The sequence below is a fragment of the Prionailurus viverrinus genome, chromosome D3, assembly GCF_022837055.1.
Source record: "Prionailurus viverrinus isolate Anna chromosome D3, UM_Priviv_1.0, whole genome shotgun sequence".
NCBI lineage: Eukaryota > Metazoa > Chordata > Mammalia > Carnivora > Felidae > Prionailurus > Prionailurus viverrinus.
The window spans coordinates 67,628,693-67,640,872 of record NC_062572.1 but is presented as its reverse complement, the minus strand read 5'-3'; the positions used below and the strand labels follow the sequence as shown (position 1 = coordinate 67,640,872).

The window sequence follows — 12,180 nt, the reverse complement described above, 5'->3', positions numbered from 1 at the left end:
CACTCCTCCTCCTTGAGAAGGCAGTAAGAGTAAGGGAAGGGTAAGATGTAGAGAAGACTCACATTCTCCCAGAGACCATGTAGTCTAACCACCTTATTTTACAAATTGGGAAACTGAGGCCCTGGGAAATCCAAGTCCTTTTTGTCTTCAAAGCAGATGTGCATAGGCTGTTTTTCATTGATGGAATTTACTCTGTCCAATTACATGGAAGGAGATGGGAGTAACAAGAGTTAATAAAACTGGCGAATGTTTGAAAAGTTACAAGGATCAAGAAAAGAAGTTCAGATATACAGTAGTAAAGTGTTCCTTAGAAGAGACCAGCGACTATTCTGACTCCCTTCTATCTTGTTCCTAAATGACTTATACATTCAGGTTGGCCTGACAGCCAACTAGAGCTCTTCTAGAATTTCTTCTTTTTTACATCTTACATCTGGTCTAAAAGGTTGGAACGTCAGCTTCACATGGGGGACCAGCTCTTCTTTATTTGGCACCCAAAGATTTCCACCCAGGTCTCCCCAGACATCTTTGCATGAGTTTTTTGGAAATCCGTTCTCATCCTGGTCCTTGACCATCTGAAGGTCATTGTCTATAGTGTGTGTATCCAAAAAAGTTCCAGCTGTTAAGGCTGATTCTACCCATATGCCATTTTCAGAAACTTTGCCTATGGTTCTAAGCCAGAGTCTAATTCCAGCCTTTGGTGACCAGCTGGCATTTGGAGTAGATGGTGGACTTAAGAGCCCGACTGCCTTACATCTATGGTCATCTCATGAGCTGCTCTTAAAGCTATGCCTCTTCTTAGGAATAAAAGGTGGAAACTAACATTTAAGGAATACCAGATCAGTGGTTTCACACACATTCACACTTCGTATATCAGGTTTGAGAGGTGCATCTGGCCTCAAATATTTTTCAGAGCATAAATAATATGTACATATACCCACCCATTAGACAGTCAAATTACTTTGACCTGACATTGCCAGCCTTGCCCACCTACCTAGAGAAATAACAATTTTTCAGGGGCAAAATTAACAGAGTCTATACGCATATGATTTCCAGTAAGAGGAGCGGAAAGTCATTTCCTCATGTTTCCAAGTGCCTTTGGTAGCCTTAGTCGTTTCAGGGAGAGTTTTGTTAATTTTGCAAGGCTTCTGAAACTTCCCCTCCTAACAAGTTACAAAGATCAAATTCTCATAACTGGAAGAATGTGTTCTGAATTCTGTTAAGTAATAAAGGAGCCTGTGCTCAGCTCATTGCTGTCATCCAAGTTCTCTATATTCTGTGTGCTCTCTACAGGAGGAAAATGCCTTCTGAGCTTTCTTGAAGAAGTCTGAAGTTTATTAATAAATTTCTAGTTACTCGTGTCACAGTGAACTCTGGGTTGTACCACTTCTGTTTTTAGATACCTTTTTTTTTTTAAATCAAACTTTGGGAGAAAATGTGTCAATGCTAACTTCTCATTTTCACTGTATGTTTTGGGCTTCCACTTTCTGGAAATTGAGCCATTTCCACTTATCAAGGAAAACCATTGGTTCCTTTTAGCAAACTGGGGAAGGGGAACGGCAGGTAGAATAGCTCAGAAGTTAGTGGTGTACTACTCACTTAACTAGATTTCTGGGGGTGGTGAACAATACAGACATGGTCATCCTTCCCTCGTGGAGTGTAGAGCATGGCCAGAGAATGATGTGACATAGTCATCATGATAAAGCGTGATGAGCATTAAATACTAGGGGAGATGAAGGTGCCACCTCACCTGCAGTGGGGACTCCTAACCTTATCAGTGAGGTGGGGGAGGCGTCTTGGGGGCAGACCCTGAGGCTACAAGCACCAGAGTGAGTGACAGTACAGGTGAGGATGAAGAGGGACAGGCTGTCATCCCTGAGGGTTGGCCAGGTTGGGGGGGCTCTTAGGAGTCTTGGCGTTTTAGGGTACTGAGGTTGCTTCCCCGGCCCAGAATGTGCTAGGCTGACAGGGACAGCACACGGTCAGTCACTCTCCTCTGGTGCCTACATTCTGTTCTGCCCTCTCCGCTGACATTGGGATGAGCATGGCAGAATGGTGCTCTGCCTGTGTAGAGAGAAATCGCCAAAGAAAGGAATGTCCTTGGTTACACGGAGTGACGCTTACAGCTTTAATGGCGTGAATGCAGACAGACAGACCACCAAAGCAGCTATTTCAGTCATGTACTGCAGGGCCATTTGAATCATTTACATATCTCTTCTTCCTTTGCCCCTCCCTTCTGCTTCTCCCCACCCTAGAGCAGAGGTGATAGTTCTTGTACTACTTTGTGTTATCAATAATAAGACAATTAGATTTCCATTGGGTTTGGCCTTTGAAAACCTGCCAAGAATAGGCCATTCTATAAGTGAATACAGACATGAGGAGACTTAAATCAAAGTGGGGTAACAGACAGATCTGGACTTGGTGTCACTGAATGGCTTTGAGCAATTATCACCTCTTGGGCCCCCAGGGCTCACAACTGTCAGGTTAGAGCCAGACTACCTCTCTCTCTCTCTCTCTCTCTCTCTCTCTCTCTCTCTCCTCTAGGGTCCTGTTCTCATACAGGTGCCAGGGATCCTCCAAGGTAGAGAGGAAGATGAAGGGAAAAGGTCTGACTAATAGAACTTTGTAGCCACCTGAGAGGAGCTGGAAGCAGGTGTTATGTGTGAGATGGACATAAGGAGGCCTGGCTGAGGCCATAAACTATGAAATAGTGGCAGCTCCCAAACTGGAAGAAATATATATATATATTTTTAATATATATTTAAATATATATTATTTAATATATATAATTATATATTATTTATTATATTTATTATATATTAAATTATTATTTAATATAATAAATAATATATAATAAATAATAATTTATATTATTTAATATAATATAATTTAATATATTATATTAAGTTAATATAATATAATATAATAATAATTTAATATAATAAATATAATTATTATTATAATTATTATATAATTATATAATATATATAATTATATATATATTATATAATTATATTTAAATATATATACATTTAAATATATTTAAAATATATATTTTTGGACTGGCAAAGACCACAGGACAGACCAATAGTGCTGAGTGATCTGCTCCATGGAGTTTGGGGAAATCAGGAACCATTAATAAATAAACCCAGCTCCTCCTCCTGGTAGAGGTACCTAGGCGCTCACGTGAACCACACAGCTTCCTGTCTGTGATGACAAGGGCCTTCCCATGAGACTCTGCATGTGGGGCTCATGTCTGTTCTCTGTGTCTACAGGATCTTCACTGTTAGCAGATGCATGGCCCACCTCTTAGTCCTCGATTTCAGCTGGGCTGGAAGATGGCTGTTCAGTTCTCTGAAGGCTCCTTGGGGATCCCCAACAGAATTTCATGTATTCCACAAAGCTTATATTTGAAGTCAGACCATCCCAAACATTCCATCCAGATATCTTGAAAATCCATCCAGCCATGTTTGTGTTGGTAACAGACAAAAATGTAATTCTCCAGAAGAAAGAGAAACCACATTTGAACATCATTTTCAGAGTTATTATTTTGCATTGTGTCATTTTGCACGAGAGCAATGCCATAGCTCATTTTGAATTACTGCACCTCTTGGTTTTTTATATACCCGTTTGATTTTATAGAGCTATCATAAGGATAATGGTAGGTGAGGGTAATGATTAGGAACAAGGGCACAGGAGTCAGGCTGTGCTCAAATCCCAACTCTACTACTTGCTTGGGTAAATTAATCCACCTCAGTTTACTGTCAAAAAAAATGGGGATAAGAGTACTTACAGTTGTTGGGATGCATGAAAACTGATTAGCACATAATAATGCTTGATAAATGGCAACTACTATTATGTCTGAGACATACATTTTTACTACTAGCACCATTATTCTGAGTAATGAAAGGGTTAATATCAGAGCCACAACAAAGAAATTGCTCTCAAGTGAACTCAGCAGAGTAGTTTACCTTTCCTGGATTAGCTGGGATTAGCTGGGAGAATACCTTCTTTTAGTTGTCCTACAAACATTTCTTCTCTTCATACTGCCCAGGCTCCTTGCTGGTTTAGGGTGTGTTATTGGTGGATACAAGAGGAGTGAATATTTATGAGTCCCTAATTTTATTGTGCTGACACAGGCTTACAGAATAAAGACCCCTTTTAAAATATGAATGGTGCCTTAACAAAGGTTTTTAAATCTTTTCTGAAACCTAAGTTTCTTGATTCCAGGTTTACAGAAGAGACAGCTCCAAGGATGATCAGTGATTCTCAACGGTCGCTGCCCAAGTTCAAGGGCGGGCCTTACCATTGAGCAGCCGTAAGACCTTGGGCAGGTTGTTCAGCCTCTCTGCTACAGTTTCCTTGTTTGTAAAAAGGGAGTAATAAATAGCACATCTACCTTCTGGGTGTGTGAGGACTAAGTGAGGTAATCCACGTTGAACACTTACTCCTCAAGATAAGCTGGCATTAACAGCAATTTGTTTTTTATTAATAGTGCTTGTCCTCTCTTCACAGACAGAGCTTATAATGGATGCTGCCCATAAACAAAGGAGCTTACAGTTCAAGAAAACTATGGATGTGAGTCTCAGTTTATTGCTTTTTTTTTTTTTTGCCATGGTGACATTTTCTGAAATCCTGTGCTGTGTAGGAGCATATTCCTGAAAATAGTACTTCAATAATATTATGGACTAGTGCAGTGGTTTGGGAAAACAACCTTTAGAAGTTTGACTTTCCTGCTTTTTAAGGCCTTGGAAAGATGGAGGATGAAACAAGATAGAGGAAAGAAAATGATGGTGACTTTCTGGTAACCTGGGAAAGTCTACAAGTCAATTGAAATATCTCAGGCCAAGACACAAAAGTGTCTATATCACATGCCATTTATCTTGTTGGATGTTAGCTTTTTCCCCTGTGACTATTTTGAATCTTGGTTTCTTACCTATTTTACTGAGTGAGCCCTTCATGTTTTAGGATCTACAAACTGTAAGAGCCTTCCATAAGTAATCTATTTAAACACACACACACACACACACACACACACAACAAGACAGAGCTAAGACAAATTGCAAGGGCCCTCCCTCTAGCTTTCCTAAATCTGTTCACTCTGGACACAGTGAACTCTGTTACTGAAACATCCATGATTCCATATTTGTACAGAAGTATCATCATGATGTTCTATGTGACATGGTGTGTGGTAACCCAGTTAAAAAAGAAAATGTCACCAATGTCGATGACATATGCAGTCTGCTCCACGTCATTTTTTTTCTGTGATGCATGGCACCTCCAAAGCAACTGAGAAATAGGGAATGATGTCAGTGTAACTGCAGAAATAGCATTGGTCCATACATGGTTGTTCCCAGACTTTCTGTGTTTTGAGCAATCTGGGACAAGGTTTCTCACAATTCAAGATAAAACCCTAGTGAAATGCAAGTTTCTTAACTATCTCTTCTACCTGCCTGCAGAGCCATGCTAGTATTATAATTTTTGCTTCGACTATCAAAAATGATTTAGAAAACTCAATAAAAAGGAAGACTATTGTATTAACTCATTTTTCGCTTGCTGTGTCCTTTTTTCCTCTTGATATTCCAGCGTTTCTTCTTTTATAGTTTCCTTTGCTTAGAGAGTTTAGCCATCTTCAAGATGGTCTACTATTGACAAATACTTTTAGTTCTTCCTCATCTGAGAATATCTTGATTTCCCCTTCAGTGTCAAAGGCTGTTTTCACTGGTTATAGGTTTTTCCTTGTAGGTAAAGTGTCATTTCTGTTTTAAGATATTTTCTTTCTTTCTTTCTTTCTTTCTTTCTTTCTTTCTTTCTTTCTTTCTTTCTTTTCTTTCTTTCTTTCTTTCTTTCTTTCTTTTCTTTCTTTCTTTCTTTTTTTTTTTTTTTTTTTTTTTTTTTTTTTAGTTTTCAGAAGTTCACCTATATATGTAGTGTCATGGATTTCTTTGGGTTTATTTTGTTTGGGGTATGATCAACTTCTTGAATCTGTAGTTTTATATCTTTTGCCAAATTTGGGAAGTTTTCAGCTGTTATTTCTTCAAGTAGTTTTTTAGCTCACCTTCCTTTCCTTGGATTGCAAGGACATGAATGTGTTAGATCTTTTGTTATGGTCCCAAGGGTTCATGAGGCTCTATATGTTTATTTTGAGGTTTATTTATTTTTCTTGAGAGAGGGAGTGAGAGCATGAGCAGGGCGGGGCAGAGAGAGAGGACAAGAGAGAATATCAAGCAGACTCCATGTTGTCAGCATGGAGCCCATGCAGGGCTCAGTCTCAGGAATTGTGAGACTATGACCTGAGCTGAAATCAAGAATTGGACACTTAACCCACTGATCCATCCAGGTGCCCCATCTATGCATTTTTTTCAGCCTGTTTTTCTCTCTGTTCTTCAGATTAGGTAATTTCTATTGCTCTGTTTTCCACTTCACTGATTCTTTCTTCTATCTCTTCCATTCTGAAGTCCATCCATTGAGTTTTTAATTTTCATTAGTGTGTTTATTTAGTTCCAAAATTTCCATTTGGTTTTTTATAGCTTTTATGTGTTTGCTGAACTTTTCTAGTTCTTTGCCCAAACCATCTATTTTCTCATTTAAGTGTTTTTGTAATTGCTTGTTGAATTTTTATGATGGCTCCTTTAAAATCTTTGTCAGATAATTCTAACAATCTGTCATCTTGATGTTGGCATCTATTGAAAGCCTTCTGATTCAGTTTCAGATCTTCCTGGTTCTTGGTATGATTAGTGATAGTCATTTGGTTTTGGACATTTTAGGTATTATGTTACAAGACTCTGGATCTTATTTAAACATTCTGTTTCAGCTGGATTACCCTGACACCTCTAGCAGGGGACAGTGAGGTCCCCTGCCTCATTACTCCTTTATGGGGGTAAAAATCCAGGTTTCTCCCATTGGCCTCCACTGAAATCACAGGGTTTGTGTGGCTGTGTTACTACAGAGAGGTGGTTAAAGTTCTGATCCTCCACTAGACCTTCTCTGACACCACCCCAGCAGGTAGAGGGGGCACCTTGTGACTGCCAGGCAGGGGTCGTAGAAGTCCAGGTTGCCCACATGGTTTCCACTGGCACTATGTGTAGGGCTGTTATCTTCCAGTAAGAATGAAGGTTCCAGTTCCCTATTTGTCCTTCTCTGAAACCATCATGGCAGGGAAGTTGGGCATCCTGTTATAGCTTGGTGAGAGTGGAAGTCTAGACTCCCTGCTTGTCCTTTGCTGGATGTATGGGGGGCAGGCCACAGTTTTTTTAGGTGGTGCTTGGCTGCAGTAGAATGGTTATTTTCTCAAGGTTTCTCTCCTGGTAGACTGTCCCTTTTCTGGTCTTTTGGCTAGAGAGGGCAGGTTTTTGTTGGGACTTCTTGTTTTTGCTCATTGCCACTTCTTGGTTGCCTGCTTCTTTGGCACTCAGTCTGTGACATACGAGGCAAAGAAAAAACCAAGAGAACTTACTTGTGGGTCACCCTTCTCAGACCAGGGTTGCTAGCCAGTCTGCCTTCTCTCCACCTTTCAGAGTCTTATGTTTGTTTTATACAGAGTGTCCAGAGTTTTTAATTGTACTTATATGGAGGAATAGGGAAAATTACATCTTTCCATCTTTTCAAAAGCTTGTATGTATAACCTTTAAAAAAATTATTTAGAACCATAAATGTGATCATATCCCCTCAGTCTTATACTAAGAATCTAAGACTCTATCTTTAGGAAATCATCCCAAAAAAGAAAAGCAAAGGCATGAACTTACTCTTAAAATAATGAAAATTGTAAATTATTTAGTGACTAAAAAATGGAGAAATATTAGTTATATGACCTTTATGAATATGTAGCAACAGAGAAAAAATATTTAATATGCCATATTAAAAAATAAAGTAGGGTAGAGAAAGATTGATATAACTGACAGCATTAAAATTTAAGACTACTTTACAGCAAAAGAAAAAATATCTTATACATGGCTTAAAGAGAGATAACAAATGGGGGAAAATATTTGTAACTTACATAACTGATAGCCAGTTAGTGTTCCTAATATATACTGAGCTCTTAAAAACCAATGGAAAAAGGGGTGCCTGGGTGGCTCAGTCAGTTGAGCATCCAACTTCAGCGCAGGTCATGATCTCCTGGTTCATGGGTTCAAGCCCTGCATCCGGCTCTGTGTGGACAGCTCAGAGCCTGGAGTCTGCTTCAGATTCTGTGTCTCCCTCTCTCTCTCTGCCCCTCCCCCACTCACCCTCTGTCTCTCTCTCAAAAATAAAATAAACATTAAAAAAAAAACAATGTAAAAAAACTCAATGAAAATATGGAATGCTCCAATAGGAAAGCAGGTAAAAGACATGAAGTAGAAAGGACATACCACCTTAGTGGTCATGAAATAAATACAAATAACCCAACTTTATGCTGACATTTTCTCCTCTAATATTACAAAAGGTCAGGCATATTGTCCAAGCTTGGTGTTGGTGAAAGTGAGGAAATTTACTCCATAGACTGCTGGTGGGAGTACCAGTTGGTGTGGTCATTTTGGAAGGAAGTTGCACATATACATATTCTTTTACCAAACAATTACACCTCTAGGAATTTGACCCGTATAAATAAATTCATACTACCCAAAACAAAATCAGAATATTTTTATGTTATAAAAAATGGGAAACAAGTGTCCACTGATAGAGAGAGAGTTAAAATTATGGCGTGTGTGTGTGTGTGTGTGTGTGTGTTTACAACCTTTAAAATGTTCAGCTACAGGGGCGCCTAGGTGGCTCAATAGGTTAAGCGTCCAACTTCGACTCAGGTCATGATCTCACAGTTCGTGGGTTCGAGCCTCACGTCGGGCTCTGTGCTGACAGCTCAGAGCCTGGAGCCTGCTTCAGATTCTGTGTCTCCCTCTCTTCTCTGTCCCTCCCCTGCTCACTCTCTGTGTCTCTCTCAAAAATAAACATTAAAAAAAATGTTCAGCTACAGGGATCATGCTTGACATAGAAAAATGTCTATCACATACCGTTACAAAAGGAATTTGCTGCATGAATATCTTATGTGGTTACAATTATGAAAAATTATGAAACTTCTATGTGTGTATAGCATATATAGAGAATTGTATGGTTGTTTACTGAAAGGTTAACCTCAACTGAATTGCAGAGGATGCCGAGAATTGCACAAACCATCTCTGCAAAGGAGTCTTCATTCTTGGTCAAGCAGTTTTGAGGGGGAACAACATTCTTATTTATTAGCTGACTCACAGCTTTGCTTTGTTTGAGTAAGTTAAGTCTTTGCTTCAGTAAGTGAAACAGAAAATTATTTGATTTGCTAACTATATAGTTGAAAACTGTTTTCATACTAATGGTAGTGATGACAGCACAGGATAGACCAGGGTCTACTTTTAAACTAGTTAAAACAGGGACACTGAGGTGGCTCGGTTAAGTGTCTGACCTTTGGTTTCGGCTCAGGTCATGATCTCACAGTTCATGAGTTTGAGCCCCACATTGGCTCTGCGCTGCTGGTGTGGAGCCTGCTTCAGATTCTCTCCCTCCCTCTCTCTCTCTGCTCCTCTCCGACTCCCGTGCATGTTCCCTCTCTCAAAATAAACTTTAAAAATAAAAATAAAAAAAATAAACTAGCTCAAACAGATTTTTTTAAATCAAAAAGGAACACGGCTATGCTTGAGTGACAGAATTGATGGGATCCATGCCCTTGTCACCTGCTATGGTGGCTGCATTAGAATATTGAGGCATAATTACAATTACTATGGTCAAATGATGGCATCTAAGTTCTGAGGGTTATGTTACATAAACGTTAGATTACACATCTTTTTTTAAAATTGTTTTTTAATGTTTATTCATTTTTGAGAGACAGAGAAAACCAGAACGTGAGCGGGGGAGGGGCAGCAAGAGAGGGAGACACAGGATCTGAAGCAGGCTTGAGGCTCTGGAGTGTCAGCACGGGGCTCGAACTCATGGACCATGAGACAATGACCTGAGCTGAAGTCAGCCGCTTAACCGACAGAGCCACCCAGGTCCCCCTAGATTATACACCTTACAGTTATATACATATTTTGATTTTGCCTATTTCAAATCCCATCTTTTGTTCCAGTTTTTAAAGCCCACATACTTTGTGTTTGCCGAATTGGAGTTATTACTTCCTTGATCAGGCTGCCACCACACGCGTAGTTTGGAAAAGGGCTAAAGAGCCCTTCCACAAATAGATAAGAAGGAGCCTTTGCTGCCAGGGTGCCCACCATCTGGCGGTGATCACGGCACTGACCAGAGCGCCCTGTCCTTTGCTGGGCTCGGCGGGCTTGGGCTGCTGCTTTGCAGGCTCACGTTCCGCTCACCTGTTTTGGTCCTCTTTTGGCACATAACAACAAAGGCAAAGAAGACCTATGTGCAGAAATGCCGGGACAAAGACGAAGCAGAGCAGGCTGTCCACCGGAGCGCCAATGTGGTGAACCCGAAGCAGCAAGAAAAGGTACCTGGGAGAGCCGACAGCCTGAAAAATCTGAGCTTTCTGTATTTGAAACTAAAGCCAATTACTAATCTTAATGAAAAATGGACGTGCATCCTAAGTCCCTGGCAATATCTTGCTTTTGGGCTGTCAGGATCCTCTGGCCCAGAAAGTCGTTTGTCACAGTTTTGGGGTTTGGGAGGAGCTGGAGAAGCGTGGCCGTGGGGAAGGGAACAGGGTGATAAGAAGTAGGGGAGAGGGTTTTGGTTTTTTCATCTTTCTTCAAGACTGAAGTATTCTTTGGAGCCAGGCCACCTCAGGCTTGGGCGCATTATCAATTTTATGTAATCTGGTAGAAGACTGTCAGCAACCAGAGGGCAGGGGTTATGTCTTTAGGATACCATGGGGCAAGATGTTTGATGGCCGTTTCCCTGTGGTGCTAAGATTAGAGGGCAAGTTGAACGGTTTGCTGAGAGAAACACAGGTAAGATGTGGAACACGGGTCTCTTCACAGCCATTGCTTTCAAACCTGTTTTGCCTGTGGGAGCTCTACCCAGCATTCCCCATCTCTTGTTCTTTATGTGTCCTCACAGCTTTTCGTGAAACTGGCAACTTCGAAGACTGCAGTCGAAGACTCAGGTGAGGGGGCTGCTCCCAGGGATGGGGGAGGCTTGTGGGGAGGGGGCTGACATTATGCTGAATCTGTCGGGAAAGGTATTTTTATATATCATACAAGAATGTATGGACAGACAGTGGGATTAACAAGAAAGCAGGAGGGAAGAAGGGAGAAAGGGAGGACAGGGAGGGAGACAAGGTATATCAGAACCTGGGAAAGTGAGACAGCTGTTTCTGGCCACTGCCTGCTTGAGCCGTACTTGTAATTAAATGGTGGTGGTGGAGGGGGGGTGCGGGGGGTGGGGGCGGAGGTCATGTGACAGCTGCTTTGTAAGCAGGTACTCATTCTGATTTATTAGGAACATCTGTCTTAAAAGCCCATTTCAGCCCTGATAACTCTTATCTGCTATGAAGGAAACAGCCAAGTTGCAAGGCCTTGTCATGGCTGAAACCTGAGATCCAAGCCAGGTGTTTGCAAAGCCTTCTGATCCCAGAGTATTCTGCAGGAGCCAAGCCTCTTGTGACCATGGTCATTTAAGAAGTCTCTAAACCCAAAACCAAAGTCACTTGGTAGTTCTCTGCACCTCTCACTGTCTAATCTTCCTGAAAATGGAAATGGGTGGAAGCTATTGAGGTTGAATTAGCTCAAGAGAACTCTGGCTGAAGTTCCTGTCAGCCTTTGTTCTCCTTCCTTGAAGCATTTCCTTTTTTTTTTTCTTCCCCTTGAAACATTTCTTACTTGGCTTGGTTTAATGTCTAAAAAGAAAGTGCTTATTTCACAAATATATTGTGAGAGAGAGAGATGGATATGGCCTCCCACTGTTCAGAGCTCCATGGGGTCTTGTGAGCTCAGTGTGACTCTGGCGAGTGTCGTTTGTCATCCAGGGTGAGCTGGGCAGTGGGTCTGCGCACCCTGCTCCTGCCTGGTTTCTGAACCCAGGCCCTTCCCCTCCACTGCAGACAAGGCGTACATGATGCACATCAACACTCTGGACAAAGTCCGCGAAGACTGGCAGATCGAGCACATCAAGGCCTGTGAGGTACCAGAACCGGTGGCTGCTCAGGAGGGGATGGGTCTTCCTCCGAGAATTTGGGGAGTCTACTTTGCCAGAAATGTACCACCCCCTTATTACAGGGCTCCA

At 41.2% G+C, this 12,180-nt stretch overlaps 1 protein-coding gene across 1 annotated transcript in view; it reads left to right on the top strand.

The window, feature by feature from the left end:
- The window catches only part of PSTPIP2 (proline-serine-threonine phosphatase interacting protein 2), an 80,333-nt gene that overhangs the window by 57,233 nt on the left and 10,920 nt on the right, over window positions 1-12,180 (top strand). Inside the window, exons 6-9 of the mRNA XM_047827952.1 lie at window positions 4,513-4,575; window positions 10,349-10,447; window positions 11,017-11,062; window positions 11,999-12,078. Coding sequence (XP_047683908.1) covers window positions 4,513-4,575; window positions 10,349-10,447; window positions 11,017-11,062; window positions 11,999-12,078 — 288 coding nt within the window. The remainder of the gene's footprint in view (window positions 1-4,512; window positions 4,576-10,348; window positions 10,448-11,016; window positions 11,063-11,998; window positions 12,079-12,180) is intronic.